Genomic DNA, 17304 nt, shown 5'->3' with positions numbered 1-17304 from the left:
AAAATACAAATTACCAACAAAGAGAAACTAATGACAAAAAATATATATTCAAAACCCTGTTTTCACCTCCTGGACAAACAGATTGACAGAAGATAATGATATTTGAAGCAATTCAATGTGAATCAGATTCATTCTCTTCACACTGAGCTCTTCCTTAAAGGAGCTACGCTGCTCTTATTACACCGTCTCGATTCATGCAGATCCACTCGGGTATTAGACACACAGACCTGAAACATTTGGCAGTAAAACATGACACTACCTGACCTGATAAGACCAAATTAGTATGAAAGAGGAACCCAGTATGACTTGGGCTCCGGGTCAGATCTCAGTTCTTCAGGATCTGTGAAGACCTCACATCATATCAAGATCGTCAGCACTGGTCTTTATATTTAGTGTCTGAGAATGTAAGGTGCTCCAACAATCAGGACTTTAGTCTGTTAGATCCCAAGTTACCCCTGTCCAGGAGGTACTGCTCCAGATCACTGGTAAAAGGGTCAGATCCTCAGGCCTAGGGGTATTAACCTTTAGGTATAACTGGGAAGTGTTTAAGCTGGTTGTGAGGAGACTAGCCTAGCTTCTCACTGTCTTCATCTGGATGCCTTTCCTGTTTAATCTGAAACAGCACCTGACCAAATATCCCTAAAGCCAAATACCCATGCCCATTAATGGTAGCTCTCTTGTCATTGTTCAGTGCACTTGGTATGGTTGCTATGACAATATTTAATGGCCAGGAAAATAGGCCACGAGGATATGTTAATTTATTTGGCTGGAGCAACTCATAAGAAACTTTAAAGATGTTGAATACACTATACCTAGTAAATTATTGCCTTGATGAAGAAACAATCGAAGTGTCTACAACTTGTACTTTAAATTAGGTTTTAGGATTTCACTCTTAAATTAAGAAAGAAAAATACACTCAATGATTAAAATTGATTTAGTCACTTCTAATGTTCAGTATCAATATCATCATAACATTAGTTAATCAGATAATGTTTTACTTCAAAACCATCTTTCATAGTCAATCATTTTACAGCTCATACATGTAATAAGTTTTGTGTCTCTAGGTGGAAAGTATTTTACACTTCCCTTTACTCACTCACTGTTACTCACACCTGATAAAAATTTCCCATCATGGTGGTTTATGAATATAGAGGAATCTCAACTTTCTCAGTCTCATCTCTGTTCAGCTGCTGGAATTTGTGCCAAATATGTATTAACATAGAAATTTACATGTTTATTGACCAGGCACAGGTAATTTTGTGATAAAAATGCACAGGTGTTTATTACCTACATACATATACAAATGAATTCCATGTCCCTTGCTATTAAGCAAATGCAGCATGTAAAGTCAGCAGAGATTGAGTCTTGCGGGACACCTAGAATTTAACTGACAGTAGATGATGAATGTGACCAAGTGAGACAACATCATGTCTGCCTGACAGATAAGGACTGAACCAGTTTAACACTGTGACAGTGAGGGCAACATATCTCTGCAGTCTACTTAGACGTGTCCCTTATTTGCCGTCTTATTGAGGTGATAATTAGCAGTTCCTTAACCAAGGGTGTCATTCCCTCCAGTTTCAAACATGCAATTCTGCAATCCCTTTTAAGGAAACTTAGCCTTGACTCCAATGACAAAAACTACAGGCTCATCTCCAAGCTACCATTTATTTCCAGCGTTTTAGAAAAAGTGGTCCTCCTCGTACTTGAACACGTCAAACATCTTTGACAAATTCCAGTCTGGTTTTAGAGAACTTCATAGTACTGAATCTGCCCTGTTAAGGTACATAATGACATCCTTCTCTCCGTCATCTCTGATTCTAGTGCCATTTTAGTCCTGCTTGATCTTAGCTTAGGACAGAGTCGAAGATGGAATTCTATTCAAACGCCTGGAGGACAAAGTTGGTCTATAGGGCGCTGTGTTAAAATGGTTTACCTCCTACCTGAGAGAAATCATTTTTACTGCTATTAAATGTGGCATCCCTTAAGGCTCAGTTTTAGGCCCTCTCTTATTCTGGCTATACATGCTTCCCCTTGGCACTATCTTTCAGAAAAACAATGTTTTGTATCACTGTTATGCGGATGACACAGTTTTACATACCAGATGCACACAAAATGTTATTTGTTTTTAAAGCCCTCTATAGTTTAGCTCCACAATACATTGTCAGGACTGGCCGCGTGCAGAGGCAGGTTAGGAACCAAATGCAGGACACAGATGAGCAGTAAGCAGTTCTTGTGTTTATTAATGATATGCTAATTACATATTCTGCGCCTAGGTCACTTAGGTCATCCTCAAAACAACTCACTTACAACTAAAGGTGACCAGGCTTTTTCTGTTGCTGCCTCCAGGCTAAGGAATCGTCTTCCGTCAAACATTAAGTCACGCCCCACCACTGAGATCTTCAAATCTAATTTAAAGATCTACCTTTTTTTTTTTCTGGCTTTTACCTGATTCTGACCCAATAGTTATCAGGCCCAAATTGAATTATTTTAAATGTTCTCTTACAGCATTCAACCTGACATTGTTCTAATTTATTTCCTTTTAGTTTCTTTGATTTTGATATTAACCGAGTACTCCAAAAATGTCACCACTTTAATTTGCTTCAGTGCTTCAGCCCGTCTCTGACACTGACATGTTAATGTTTCAGGTCAAAACTGAAGATAAATTGATCTGAATATTTAAGAAATATAGATATTTTATGAACTTGTAACTTACTATTTGTTCCCATTTTCATGACAAAAACTGTGTAGCCGTTCATAACAAAGCTCTTGTTTAAACCATAAACCTCTTGGGCCAGTCTCTCTATGTATGCTTTAAAAAAAACTGTACATTATGTTTTAATGTGTTTTAAAGGTTTAAGGTTTGGCCACTCCCGCTGTATAATGTGCCTCATACATTTATTATCCACTCACTCTCTATATTAATGAGCCCACATTCCTGAGTGCCTTTTGTAGAACCCAGGTGCATGTAGGAGTTGAGGCAGTGTTAGCATCATCATGACTGTAAAAAGTGTAGAAAACATCAGCAAAAGTTTAAATAGTGCAAAAATAAGTGATTTAATGAGCGTTTGGTGCCATGAAAAATCAGTTTGATCCAGTTTTAGTTAGAACGTCCCAGAAACCTCAGTGCAGGAAAACACCTGATTGTATGAAATGTATTGTATAAGAGAAAGTTGGGTTTTGGAGCATTAAAGAGGTGGTATTATGCTCACTTTCTGGTTCAAAATTTTATTTAGAGGTTGTACCAGAACAGGTTTACGTGGTTTAATTTTCAAAAAACACCATATTGTTTGTCATACTGCACATTGCTGAACCTCCTCTTTTCAGCCTGTGTTGGAGGCTTCGTTCTAGTCTCTAAATGATCTTTGTTGAGAGTTGTACATGCACAGTTCCTAGTTAAACACTACTAGCCAATCAGAAACAAAGAAGGGTGGGTCAGTTATACATGTTGCCGACCAGCTTGGCAACATGGGCTGGAGCAAGAGTTTCAGAGTGGTGAGTTATTAATCTGTAACAAAAGTATCTTTCATCTATAAAGTTTTAACTGAGCTCTGTCTCTACATCACAGGAACAACTTTATGTCCACTGTCTGCCTGGAGGGTAGCTAGTGTTTGGAAGGGAGAGGAGAGGTGTGTGCTGCAGCTCATTGTTTTTCCACCGCTGTTTTTTAAGGGCATGTCGGAGTAGCCGCTTATATGAGGCGCATTTGGCTTTCATCCCTGTGACTTCACAGCAGAGATTTCTGTGGGAGATGGGAACTCCCTTTGGGCTGGACTTTGGGCTTTTTCACTTTGCAAACCTGTTACATGCACAAAAAAGATATATAACTCAATAAAGGAGAGGGGAAAAGCCAAAAAGCATAATACCACCTCTTTAAGTGTATGTAATGTAATTTCATTTTATGAAGTTGTAAGGGTGTAAAAATGTAGTTGAAATGTAACTGTAATGTCCAAACAATTAAATGAATATTAAACAAGTGAGACAACATCATGTCTGCCTGACATATAAAGACGGAACCAGTTTAACACTGTGACACAGAGGGCAACATATCTCTGCAGCCTATGTAGACGCTTACTAATTTATTCGACTTAATGTCTAAAGTGAAATTAATAATGTTTGGTCTTGTGTTTTGCTAATGCTGTTTTCATGATGCCCTCTTGGCCAGATCTTTTATTAAAAAAGAGGCTTTAATTAGTTAGGTTACTTTGGTTAGAAGATTTTTACTTAAAAAAGTTAATTTTCAGTTACAGTCGGATGGTTTAAACAGGCAGCTGTCCCAGCAGTGAGGAGGAAACAGCATGATATGTTGAGGACAGCTACAGTTCACTGACTCTGTGTGTTTGCATATCTGTCCTGCCTCTCTGCTCCCAGCCGTTAAGAGGCCAGTGTTGATCAGTGGCTGTCCAGGCCTTTCAGAGCCACTGACACGCCGGCAGCACAATGATGATGTCACTGATTCTACTGCTGGCCACCCTGGGGCTCCTTGTTCAGGGTGAGACGCTCTTCTGAAAACTTTGCTTCAGGATGCAACCAGCTTCACCACAATGATGTTCTGCTGTGATGGAGAAACACTGAAACAAGCAGCATTTACCTTCTTCCATCTGTTCTCCATCTTAAAGAAATGAGACTCTTCTGTTTGGATGCTGATCATCTTTCTCCAAGCTGGATTTGTCTCAATAACCCTTCTCCTCTTTTTCATCTTTTCCAGGTTCATCAGGACAAATCATCCTGACTCAGTCTCCTGGATCTCAGTCTGCTGTTCCAGGACAGGCTGTCGCTCTCAAATGTAAAACCAGTACAAGTGTTACTAGTTCTGGTTACAGCTACCTCAGCTGGTACCTTCAGAAACCTGGAGAAGCTCCTAAACTCCTGATTTATGGAGCTACAACTCGTCAGTCTGGAGTTCCAGATCGTTTTAGTGGAAGTGGATCTGGGACTGACTTCACTCTGACCATCAGTGGAGTTCAGGCTGAAGATTCAGGAGTTTACTACTGTCAGCAATATCAAAGCTATCCACTCACACAGTGATACAACGTCGTACAAAAACCTCCCTCAGCTGGAGAGGAACTGATCTGACTTAACAGCTGCACTGAAACTAAAATAACATGTTTATAAAAAAATTTCAAATCAATTCATTTTGAACGTTGTAAGAAAACATTTAGTATTTAATCCAAACATATACTTTTAATATTCTCATTTAAATTACATCAATAACTTTGATAAATTTAATCTATGAACTAAAAAAAAACTTTTTACATTTTTACATTTTACTTTTTCCATATCTTACATTTTATATACAAACTTGATCAAACACATTGCTGATATAAAATACATTTAATCTCAACATCTAAATTTGTTCATGTTGTCAAATTAAAAATAATGTCTATGACATATTTCAGTTATTCTGTGTGTTTTGTTTTCCAAAACAAAAATGCATTTAATGATTGATATCTAAAAGGGTTTATGGAGAAAGTAAATCAGTAACATTTGAATTCTTTCCTTTTCTCATCTTTTATTTTTGGTTCTTCAGCAGAATCAGTATGTAAATAGCTCCTGGTTAGAATAGCAGATTACACTAATGTTGTGCTTTTGTTTTGGTAAAATATTTTTTTCATATAATAATGTTCTTGGATTCACCTACGCAATAAAAATATTAAAGTTATTAACCTTAAGTCAGATTTTCAAATGTACCTACCATGGGTTTGTTCCAAATGTTTATTACTGCAGAGTAATCTGGAATGACGACAGTATTCATCAACGCATTCATAATGAATGAAAAATGATGGACTTCTTCTACCATCACTGTTTTGTAGTAACCAAAACATAATGAGGAGTTTTGTCTGAGTTTGTAAACTCTGAATATTCTGTAACTTTAGAAATCTATTATGACGTTAAACTGTTGTTCTCTGGATGTAATACAGTCACTGACACCATCAAGAGAACATTTATTAAGACACTTTGATAATAATAAACATGAAAACAGCTGATTGGATGAAAAGGTCTTTATTATCTGGAAACACTGAAATAATATTGAAACAGTGCAACAAGCTAGTAAATCTTGCTGTTGAAAGATGTCAAATAAAAGAGAGAGACAGTTCCAGAGTGCAGAGTGAGAGCAGGAGCAGAGGAAAACCAGTAGCAGAGTCCCAGTGAGTCAGGTCAGGACTGGGAACACTGGTCTCTCCTCAGTGTCTCTGAGAGCGGAGTCTGGGAGCCCTGGGTGGCCTCACAGGTCACAGAGCCCACCTTCCTCCACTGGTCTGCAGAGAGCCTCAGGGTGCTGCTCCAGCTGTAGTGGCCGTCCTTCTGCAGCACCCCGGGGCTCCTGCTCTCCTCCCAGCTGCTGCTGCTGCTGCTGCTGCTGCCGTCCACCTTCCAGGCCAGACTCCAGTCTGAGGGGAAGCCCTTGTTGGCCAGGCACATGAGCGTGGCCTTCCCCTGCTGCAGCTCCTCGCTGGAGGGGGGCAGCACCGTCAGGGTGGGACGGGCATCACCTAGGAGAAGAACCAATCACCTTAGAGGACGGGGACCACACAGCTGGTTTCTGCTCCACCAGTCACTCACTCACACATTGTTTCACTTCCTTTAAGAAACCTCTCATGCATATCAGCACAGAAAGAGTCCTCATATGAGCTGAAAGATATCAAACTGCACTGGAAATAAAACAACCAGGTTTTAAATTTGGAAATACAAAAAACATATTTACTGTCAAAACTCTCAAAAGGGTAAAAGTTACTGAGATCCACTGTTAAAGGACATTATCAGCCCAGAATACCTGACGACCACAGGCAACCTGTTCCTCAGACGGATTTAAAAACAGCATCAGAGAACTGTCAACATTATTTCAAACTGAGGTTAAAAAGACAATTTGAGCCATTTTAGAAGATCAGAGATTTGGAAACATTTTTATCTTCATTCACACTATTCAAAATAATTTTAACTCAACTTCTAAACAGTTTAAAATGCAGAATTAAAGGCTGAATAATTTTTAACGAGTGTTGTTCTTTAATCTTTGCTGCAGTTCAAGCTGTTCACATTTCACAAATTAAATGGAACGTTTAAAGAGAAGTTCAGTAAAGCTGCTTTGAGTTCAGCTTCATGGTTAAACAGGAGAAACGAACAATAAGATTGAGTCTTTAAAGTGATTTAGATCAGTCCAGAGGAAATTTATATCTACTACAAATGTTCAGACACAGAAATTAAAACCTTCACTGATGATACGATATTTAATATTTGTGCAGAAACTTACTTCCAAACTCCAGTCTGGTTCCTCCACCAAAAGTCCACCACAGTGATACAAACTGATTGAGTCGTCGTACAAAAACCTCTCACTGTAGAGAGACACGGCTCTCTGACTTTGAACACAACAAACTCAACAAAAACACTTGCTGTTTTTAAAAGAATGAACTATTTCATGTTATATTTATCAAACAGTGACACAGTTGTTCAGAATGAATCCCATTTTTACGTATATATTGTTCCATTGGTGTGAAAGTCAAATTGATCCCTCTAGAATGAAATGAAAGCAGACAGAAGATGTTGTAAAAGAAAATCTTTCTGCAGTCATCAAAGCAAATGTCCATAAAAATGATCACTGACACATTCCTAATCAATCCTCTGGTAAACGTATTGATCCATTGAGAAGCAGCATCATCAGAGTAATCCAAGTCCCTGTTGGAGTCAGTCAGAGCATTTCCATAGAGAGCCACTTTGCATCAGCAGCACCATGCTCCAGTGCTCTGGGAGACTTTATAGTCCTGAGAGTTGAACACTGGATGACTGACAGCTGTCCTTCATGACAACAGAAGCCACAGAAATCCTCCTCATCAAAAACATGACTTTGGTCTCCGTCCTCATCTGGACTCTCCTCTGCTTCACTCAGGGTGAGGAAAATCATTTTTCTGTGATGTGAAAATCATTTGGAGTGTAGCTGAGTTTCACCTCACCATCTCATGTCCAGTGTTTCTTCTCTCTCCTCAGGGTCTGTTGGACAAAATGTTGTCTTGACTCAGCCAGCAGCCAAATCAGTGCAACTGGGTCAGACTGTCTCTATTGACTGTAAGGCCAGTCCAGCAGCTCGTCACTACACTGGTTCACAATATTTCCTGGCCTGGTACCATCAGAAAACTGGAGAAGCTCCAAAACTTCTGATCTATTTAACATCAAGCAGATATTCTGGAATCTCCTCCAGATTCAGTGGAAGTGGAGCAGGGAATGGAGTTGACTTCACTCTGACCATCAGTGGAGTTCAGGCTGAAGATGCAGCAGTTTACTACTGTCAGAGTTATCATTGGATCAACAGTCAAGCTGTGTTCACACAGTGAAAAAGTGTCGTACAAAAACCTCCTTCAGTCAGACTGAACAGAAACTGAACTGACTGCTGCAGCTGGAAGCTACTGCAGAGACTGATACAGTTCACTGAGGACACACACACACACACACACACACACACACACACACACACACACACACCCCGTTATGGCACCATGGTCTTGGGGGAAAGTCATTCACATAATGCATTCTCTAGCCCTTTACCCTAACCTTAACTATGACAACTAATCATCAAGTCCTAACCTCAAACAGCCCTTTAAATTGTGAGTCCAGCACCACACGTCTGTATATGTGGGTTTTTATCCTCCAAGAGTCAATACTCTCGGTCAATATTGTTCAAGGTGAAGAAGAACTGTCAAAACATCACCATTATTATAATATTTAATAATAATACTAATATTACTCTTGAAAATCCTCTGGTACAAGTAAAAGTTGTATTTGTTTTGTATATGTTTTTAAATGTTCACTCCGGCATCATCAGCTAAATCTAGTTAATCCAAAAGTACTAATTTGGGCAGAATGGCTCCTTCCAGAGTGTTGAAATATTGTTACTGCAGCATTTTAGTGTCACAACTGGTGGAAGTGGAGCAAAGTTTAACAAGTTAATATGCTGTGTAAGGTATTTTAATTTGTGCAGTTAATCATACAAAATCTAATGAAAATGAACTGTGACTGTCAGATAAATCTAAAGTTAAAAGAACCATATTTGCCTCCCAAGATAAATCTGAGGGGTCGTGAGATGATTAATGGAAGATGAAAGAAGAAGAAACAAAGTTGGCTCAAACAGTTTTTGAAATCAAACCATGTGTGAAGTTATGAGGCGAAATGTCTTTTATGGAACTGCTAACAACTCACAGACGTCTGAAACACGGGGCCCAACAACCTGTTTCAGAAAGCAGGATTAGTGAAAATATGTTGACCCTGAGATGAGGGAAACTCTGGGTTTTCTGTTTCAGAGAGTGAGATCAGATAAACCCTGGATCAGTAACTCCGGCACCTGATGCTGTGAACCTGACCTCCTCAGCAGGAGGTTAGGTTCACAAGATAAGTTGGAAAACAGTCAGTTTCTCTTGGACTCCTGTCTGATGCGTCTGACACATCATACTGTCGATATCAAAGCACATATCTGAACGTACAGGGACATGCACAGGTGGGCAGAGGATCAAGTGGGGAAAAAAGGGCCCTTCTCATAATTATTTATAGTTTTTTAATCAAGACACATTTTAAATCTCAACATTTTTACTTTTCTACAAAAATTATTTGATTAAATACATTATTGTTGTTGCTATTATATTACACTGTGGTGTATAACATATGTGCATCTGGCCATTACAGTTTAACATAATGTTCTGCAGCTGGTGAGAGGGACAGTGAACCCTTATGGGGAAGTAATGATTGATAGGTGCAGTGTTAGGGGAAGTAGAAATTAGGTATAAAGAGATTAGTGTGTATAAAGAGATTAGTGTGTATGAAGGGACTGTACCCTTCTGTGGTGTCTAATAGATAGTTACACTTATTCTACAGCACCGTGCCCTTATATGGTTTTTAGCAGAGACCTAAACATGTCCTATATAAGCTGTGTTCGATGTACAGAGAGACAGAGTGGTCATCGGGCTGGGTCACTCTCCAAGCTGCTGCAGAGCTTGTAATTGATGCTGAATTCTTTGATGTAATAAACTTTTATAACCAAGAACAGTGTCAAGCGGATTTCTTCTCAACACATCATCGCAGCATTATCGTTCGGAACCACAACACTTACCACACACACACACCATTACTGATGGTGACATTGTCAAGATTTCCTAAACAGAACCCAGAAGCAGACCAGAGAACAGTTTAGGATGTTTATTAGTGTGAACAGAGGTGGATGGTAAGCACAGTCGGGAAGGGCAGCAGGCAGGCAGAGAACTTGAGCTGAGGTCTGAGAGGTGGAGGCTGAAGGGCAGGCAGGGGGACGAGGATTGGGTCCAGAGATCACAACCCGATGGCTGGTGCAGGTGACTAGAGACAGAGACAAATGAAGTTACAAACTTAACAGACTTCATGAGGACTGAGTTTTTGCGCAGAGGTAAAGATGGCAAAGACACTAATTGTTGTACAGATAAATAAATATATATAATATAAATATAAAGATGTTTGTCCTCTGATGTCTGCAGATATTGAGATACATTTTGGACAAACAGGGACTGAGCCTGATTAAAACAAAGTGAAGATGGAAAACGTCCTGCTGGTTGCAGCAGAGGAGGCTGCTGGTTCTATTGGTCTTCCTCTGATTGGATGAAACTGGACTTGAAACTGGTTTCACTTCCCTCCCTGAGCTAAGTTACCATGGCAACAGACAGGCATCACTGATGAACCATGGCAACAGGCAGGTTTCAGTACTAAAGATAAAAGTGTGATGTTTTTTACTGCAAATTCTGATAATAAGTAATAATGATAATAATACAACATTTTTTTATAGGCGCTTTTCTGAACACTCAAGGTCACCTCACAAAACATAATAAAACAGTACAGCAATAAATCGATAAAATTAACAACTATAATTACAGTGCATAAAATCAGGGTACCGAGGAGCGAGGTTGTGAATAGCCTTGTCACATTTGTCACTAAGTTTAAGGAAGTTGCAAGAGAACCAGAATTTGATTTCCGTAGAGCTGGGTGTCATCTGCATAGCAGTGGAAAGGGATGTTAAATTTATGAAAGATATGGCCAAGAGGAAGCAGATAGATGATGAACAGAAGGGACAGAGCCCTGAGGAACACTGGTAGTGACAGGAGATAGCTCTGATTTTTCAATCCAATTCAATTTTATTTATATAGCGCCAAATCACAACAACAGTTATCTCACAGCGCTTTTCATAAAAGAGCAGGTCTAGACCGTACTCTGTGATGCTATTTACAGAAGCCCAACAGTTCCCACCAAGAGCAGCACTAGGCGACAGAGGCAAGGAAAAACTTCCTTTTAAGAGGCAGAAACCTCGAGCAGAACCATGGCTCAGGGTGGGCGGCCATCTGCCTTGACCGGTTGGGGTGAAGGAGAGAGAGAGAGAGAGAGAGAGAGAGAGAGAGAGGGATGGAAGGAGAGAGAGGGGAGGGAGGCAGCCTACACAATATACACACACAGAGGTACAGACAGTGAAGGTGATGTTGCTATAGACTAAATGAAAAATGGTACAGATATTTATAGTAGTGTTAATGGTAACAGTCGTAATGTTAATGATTATAATAACAATAATAACAATAAGACTAGTAACAATAGTCGTTGCAGCAGACGGTGTCGAGCAGGAACACAGGGGCAGTCTTAATTTGGCCATAACTTTTTCTGTGTTTCAGCAAATGGAATGATTTTTGGTGACAAATCTTATTTTGAAAAACATTTTGGGAAAATGCTTTGAAAAATTTCAAAAACTCAACAGTACACTGTGGGCAAATTAACTACCCTTTCGTTATGTTCGTGGCTGAAAACAGACACTACTTTAAACTGCTGTAAAATGTATCGGATAAATATTAAAAAAAAATTTTTTTGCATAAATCTATTAATCAACCTCAGTCCTTATCAAATCTACTATTTAAAAAAAAAAAATATATATATATATATATCAGGATTTTAACTCTTTAATTGCCAAATTTATAAATGATGATTTGGGGGAAAAAACAACACAAAATGACTTATTTTCAATATAAAATGTAATTATGGACTGGATTTTTTTTACCTTTTATCACAGTCTTGGACATGTCAAATATTAGAAACAACATTGTTTTTGATGCATTGTTGTTGTTGTTTCGGAGAAGGCTTGAACTACATTTAGTAGTTTTGATCAGGACGGAAGTTGATTAATAGATTTATGCAAAAGAATTTTTAAAAAATATTTATCTGACACATTTTTACAGCAGTTTAAAGTAGTGGCTGTTTTTAGCCACCAACATAACGAAAGGGCAGTGAATTTGAACAACAGCTGATTTTAGAGATGAGAGAATACCAGAGATGAGAGAGGAATGTATAATGGTACTCATTTGGGAAGATAGAGAGGGTAAGCAGGCTTTTACTAAGAAGGTAGGAAGTTGGTTTTTGAATTTCTAATAATGTCCAATATTTCAGCAACAGAGGGAAGCAAGAAACTTGAAAATGAAAAAGAAAGACATGTCAGGAGAACTGAAAAAGACGAGAAGAAGAGGTAGTAGTCAGTTGCTGGTGAATCTTGTGTAGAAGTCAGTTATAACTTCTATTGTTAGTTTGTGTTAATCTGCATGAGGATGTTTTAAACAGGCAGCTGTCCCAGCAGTGAGGAGGAAACAGCATGATATGTTGAGGACAGCTACAGTTCACTGACTCTGTGTGTTTGCATATCTGTCCTGCCTCTCTGCTCCCAGCCGTTAAGAGGCCAGTGTTGATCAGTGGCTGTCCAGGCCTTTCAGAGCTACTGACACGCCGGCAGCACAATGATGATGTCACTGATTCTACTGCTGGCCACCCTGGGGCTCCTTGTTCAGGGTGAGACTCTCTTCTGAAAACTTTGCTTCAGGATGCAACCAGCTTCACCACAATGATGTTCTGCTGTGATGGAGAAACACTGAAACAAGCAGCATTTACCTTCTTCCATCTGTTCTCCATCTTAAAGAAATGAGACTCTTCTGTTTGGATGCTGATCATCTTTCTCCAAGCTGGATTTGTCTCAATAACCCTTCTCCTCTTTTTCATCTTTTCCAGGTTCATCAGGACAAATCATCCTGACTCAGTCTCCTGGATCTCAGTCTGTTGTTCCAGGACAGGCTGTCTCTCTCAAATGTAAAACCAGTACAAGTGTTACTAGTTATGGGTCCAGCTGGCTCCACTGGTACCTTCAGAAACCTGGAGAAGCTCCTAAACTCCTGATTTATACAGCTACAACTCGTCAGTCTGGAGTTCCAGATCGTTTTAGTGGAAGTGGATCTGGGACTGACTTCACTCTGACCATCAGTGGAGTTCAGGCTGAAGATTCAGGAGTTTACTACTGTCAGCAGAGTCACAGCTTCCCGTTCACACAGTGATACAACGTCGTACAAAAACCTCCCTCAGCTGGAGAGGAACTGATCTGACTCAACAGCTGCACTGAAACTAAAACAGAGGTTTATAAAAAAAAGTTCAAATCAATTCATTTTGAACATTGTAAGAAAATATTTAGTATTTAATCCAAACATATACTTTTAATATTCTTTTAAAACAGGGTTTCATTCATCAATGCAGTCGTTTAAATTACATCAATAACTTTGATAAGTTTAATCTATGAACTAAAATAAACACATTTGTACATATTACTTTTCTTACATTTTTTCATACAAACTTGATCAAACACATTGCTGATATAAAATACATTTAATCTCAACATCTAAATTTGTTCATGTTGTCAAATTAAAAATAATGTCTATGACATATTTCAGTTATTCTGTGTGTTTTGTTTTCCAAAACAAAAATGCATTTAATGATTGATATCTAAAAGGGTTTATGGAGAAAGTAAATCAGCAACATTTGAATTCTTTCCTTTTCTCATCTTTTATTTTGGTTCTTCAGCAGAATCAGTGTGTAAATAGCTCCTGGTTAGAATAGCAGATTACACTAATGTGGTGCTTTTGTTTTGGTAAAATATTTTTTCATATAATAATGTTCTTGGATTCACCTACGCAATAAAAATATTAAAGTTATTAACCTTAAGTCAGATTTTCAAATGTACCTACCATGGGTTTGTTCCAAAGGTTTATTACTGCAGAGTAATCTGGAATGACGACAGTATTCATCAACGCATTCATAATGAATGAAAAATGATGGACTTCTTCTACCATCACTGTTTTGTAGTAACCAAAACATAATGAGGAGTTTTGTCTGAGTTTGTAAACTCTGAATATTCTGTAACTTTAGAAATATATTATGACGTTAAACTGTTGTTCTCTGGATGTAACACAGTCACTGACACCATCAAGAGAACATTTATTAAGACACTTTGATGATAATAAACATGAAAACAGCTGATTGGATGAAAAGGTCTTTATTATCTGGAAACACTGAAATAATATTGAAACAGTGCAACAAGCTAGTAAATCTTGCTGTTGAAAGATGTCAAATAAAAGAGAGAGACAGTTCCAGAGTGCAGAGTGAGAGCAGGAGCAGAGGAAAACCAGTAGCAGAGTCCCAGTGAGTCAGGTCAGGACTGGGAACACTGGTCTCTCCTCAGTGTCTCTGAGAGCGGAGTCTGGGAGCCCTGGGTGGCCTCACAGGTCACAGAGCCCACCTTCCTCCACTGGTCTGCAGAGAGCCTCAGGGTGCTGCTCCAGCTGTAGTGGCCGTCCTTCTGCAGCACCCCGGGGCTCCTGCTCTCCTCCCAGCTGCTGCTGCTGCTGCTGCTGCCGTCCACCTTCCAGGCCAGACTCCAGTCTGAGGGGAAGCCCTTGTTGGCCAGGCACATGAGCGTGGCCTTCCCCTGCTGCAGCTCCTCGCTGGAGGGGGGCAGCACCGTCAGGGTGGGACGGGCATCACCTAGGAGAAGAACCAATCGGCTTAGAGGACGGGGACCACACAGCTGGTTTCTGCTCCACCAGTCACTCGCTCACACATTGTTTCACTTCCTTTAAGAAACCTCTCATGCATATCAGCACAGAAAGAGTCCTCATATGAGCTGAAAGATATCAAACTGCACTGGAAATAAAACAACCAGGTTTTAAATTTGGAAATACAAAAAACATATTTACTGTCAAAACTCTCAAAAGTGCAAAAGTTACTGAGATCCACTGTTAAAGGACATTATCAGCCCAAAATACCTGACGACCACAGCTAATCTGTTCCTCAGACAGATTTAAAAACAGCATCAGAGAACTGTCAACATTATTTCAAACCGAGGTTAAAAGACAATTTGAGCCATTTTAGAAGATCAGAGATTTGGAAACATTTTTATCTTCATTCACACTATTCAAAATAATTTTAACTCAACTTCTAAACAGTTTAAAATGCAGAATTAAAGGCTGAATCATTTTTAAAGTACGAGTGTTGTTCTTTAATCTTTGCTGCAGTTCAAGCTGTTCACATTTCACAAATTAAATGGAACGTTTAAAGAGAAGTTCAGTAAAGCTGCTTTGAGTTCAGCTTCATGGTTAAACAGGAGAAACGTACAATAAGATTGAGTCTTTAAAGTGATTTAGATCAGTCCAGAGGAAATTTATATCTACTACAAATGTTCAGACACAGAAATTAAAACCTTCGCTGATAATACGATATTTAATATTTGTGCAGAAACTTACTTCCAAACTCCAGTCTGGTTCCTCCACCGAACGTGTACCACAGTGATACAAACTGATTGAGTCGTCGTACAAAAACCTCTCACTGTAGAGAGACACGGCTCTCTGACTTTGAACACAACAAACTCAACAAAAACACTTGCTGTTTTTAAAAGAATGAACTATTTCATGTTATATTTATCAAACAGTGACACAGTTGTTCAGAATGAATCCCATTTTTACGTATATATTGTTCCATTGGTGTGAAAGTCAAATTGATCCCTCTAGAATGAAATGAAAGCAGACAGAAGATGTTGTAAAAGAAAATCTTTCTGCAGTCATCAAAGCAAATGTCCATAAAAATGATCACTGACACATTCCTAATCAATCCTCTGGTAAACGTATTGATCCATTGAGAAGCAGCATCATCAGAGTAATCCAAGTCCCTGTTGGAGTCAGTCAGAGCATTTCCATAGAGAGCCACTTTGCATCAGCAGCACCATGCTCCAGTGCTCTGGGAGACTTTATAGTCCTGAGAGTTGAACACTGGATGACTGACAGCTGTCCTTCATGACAACAGAAGCCACAGAAATCCTCCTCATCAAAAACATGACTTTGGTCTCCGTCCTCATCTGGACTCTCCTCTGCTTCACTCAGGGTGAGGAAAATCATTTTTCTGTGATGTGAAAATCATTTGGAGTGTAGCTGAGTTTCACCTCACCATCTCATGTCCAGTGTTTCTTCTCTCTCCTCAGGGTCTGTTGGACAAAATGTTGTCTTGACTCAGCCAGCAGCCAAATCAGTGCAACTGGGTCAGACTGTCTCTATTGACTGTAAGGCCAGTCCAGCAGCTCGTCACTACACTGGTTCACAATATTTCCTGGCCTGGTACCATCAGAAAACTGGAGAAGCTCCAAAACTTCTGATCTACGAAACATCAAGCAGATATTCTGGAATCTCCACCAGATTCAGTGGAAGTGGAGCAGGGAATGGAGTTGACTTCACTCTGACCATCAGTGGAGTTCAGGCTGAAGATGCAGCAGTTTACTACTGTCAGAGTTATCATGTTATCAACAGTCAAGCTGTGTTCACACAGTAAAAAAGCGTCGTACAAAAACCTCCCTCAGTCAGACTGAACAGAAACTGAACTGACTGCTGCAGCTGGAAGCTACTGCAGAGACTGATACAGTTCACTGAGGACACACACACACACACACACACACACACACACACAAACACCCCGTTATGGCACTATGGTCTTGGGGGCAAGTCATTCACATAATACATTTTCTAGCCCCTTTACCCTAACCTTAACTATGACAACTAACCATAGAAACAAGTCCTAACCTCAAACAGCCCTTTAAATTGTGGAGTCCAGCACCACCCGTCTGTATATGTGGGTTTTTATCCTCCAAGAATCAAAATACTCTCAGTCAATATTGTTCAAGGTGAAGAAGAACTGTCAAAACATCAACACTGAAATAATATTTAATAATAATAATACTAATATTACTCCTGAAAGTCCTCTGGTACAAGTAAAAGTCCTGTTTTTAAATGTTCACTCCAGCATCATCAGCTAAATCTAGTTAATCCAAAAGTACTAATTTGGGCAGAATGGCTCCTTCCAGAGTGTTGAAATATTGTTACTGCAGCATTTTAGTGTCACAACTGGTGGAAGTGGAGCAAAGTTTAAAAAGTTAATATGCTGTGTAAGGTATTTTAATTTGTGCAG

The 17304-nt window shown here is 39.3% G+C and overlaps 5 gene segments (V, D, J or C); 4 read left to right on the top strand and 1 right to left on the bottom strand.

Annotated features, from left to right (window-relative positions):
- The first annotated feature begins 4437 nt into the window (after positions 1-4437).
- LOC119908052 lies at positions 4438-6073 on the top strand. The segment is given in 2 exon segments: positions 4438-4492; positions 4709-6073. Coding segments are annotated over 2 exon segments (372 nt in total).
- A 200-nt stretch (positions 6074-6273) lies between these two features.
- Positions 6274-7462, bottom strand: LOC119907730 (the record flags this gene model as incomplete). The annotated part of the segment is given in 3 exon segments: positions 6274-6494; positions 7250-7301; positions 7433-7462. Coding segments are annotated over 3 exon segments (303 nt in total), but the record flags the coding sequence as incomplete, so codon positions are not given.
- Positions 7463-7819: 357 nt separating this feature from the next.
- On the top strand, positions 7820-8399 carry LOC119908043. The segment is given in 2 exon segments: positions 7820-7883; positions 7981-8399. Coding segments are annotated over 2 exon segments (393 nt in total).
- Positions 8400-12767: 4368 nt separating this feature from the next.
- On the top strand, positions 12768-13742 carry LOC119908049. The segment is given in 2 exon segments: positions 12768-12822; positions 13039-13742. Coding segments are annotated over 2 exon segments (372 nt in total).
- Positions 13743-16166: 2424 nt separating this feature from the next.
- On the top strand, positions 16167-16685 carry LOC119908042. The segment is given in 2 exon segments: positions 16167-16230; positions 16328-16685. Coding segments are annotated over 2 exon segments (393 nt in total).
- Positions 16686-17304: the final 619 nt, after the last annotated feature.

Source organism: Micropterus salmoides, unplaced genomic scaffold, assembly GCF_014851395.1.
Source record: "Micropterus salmoides isolate LMB-PRFRI ecotype aquatic unplaced genomic scaffold, ASM1485139v1 Ms_hic_scaffold_17, whole genome shotgun sequence".
Classification (NCBI taxonomy): Eukaryota; Metazoa; Chordata; class Actinopteri; order Centrarchiformes; family Centrarchidae; genus Micropterus; species Micropterus salmoides.
This window is presented reverse-complemented; position numbering and strand designations above follow the sequence as displayed.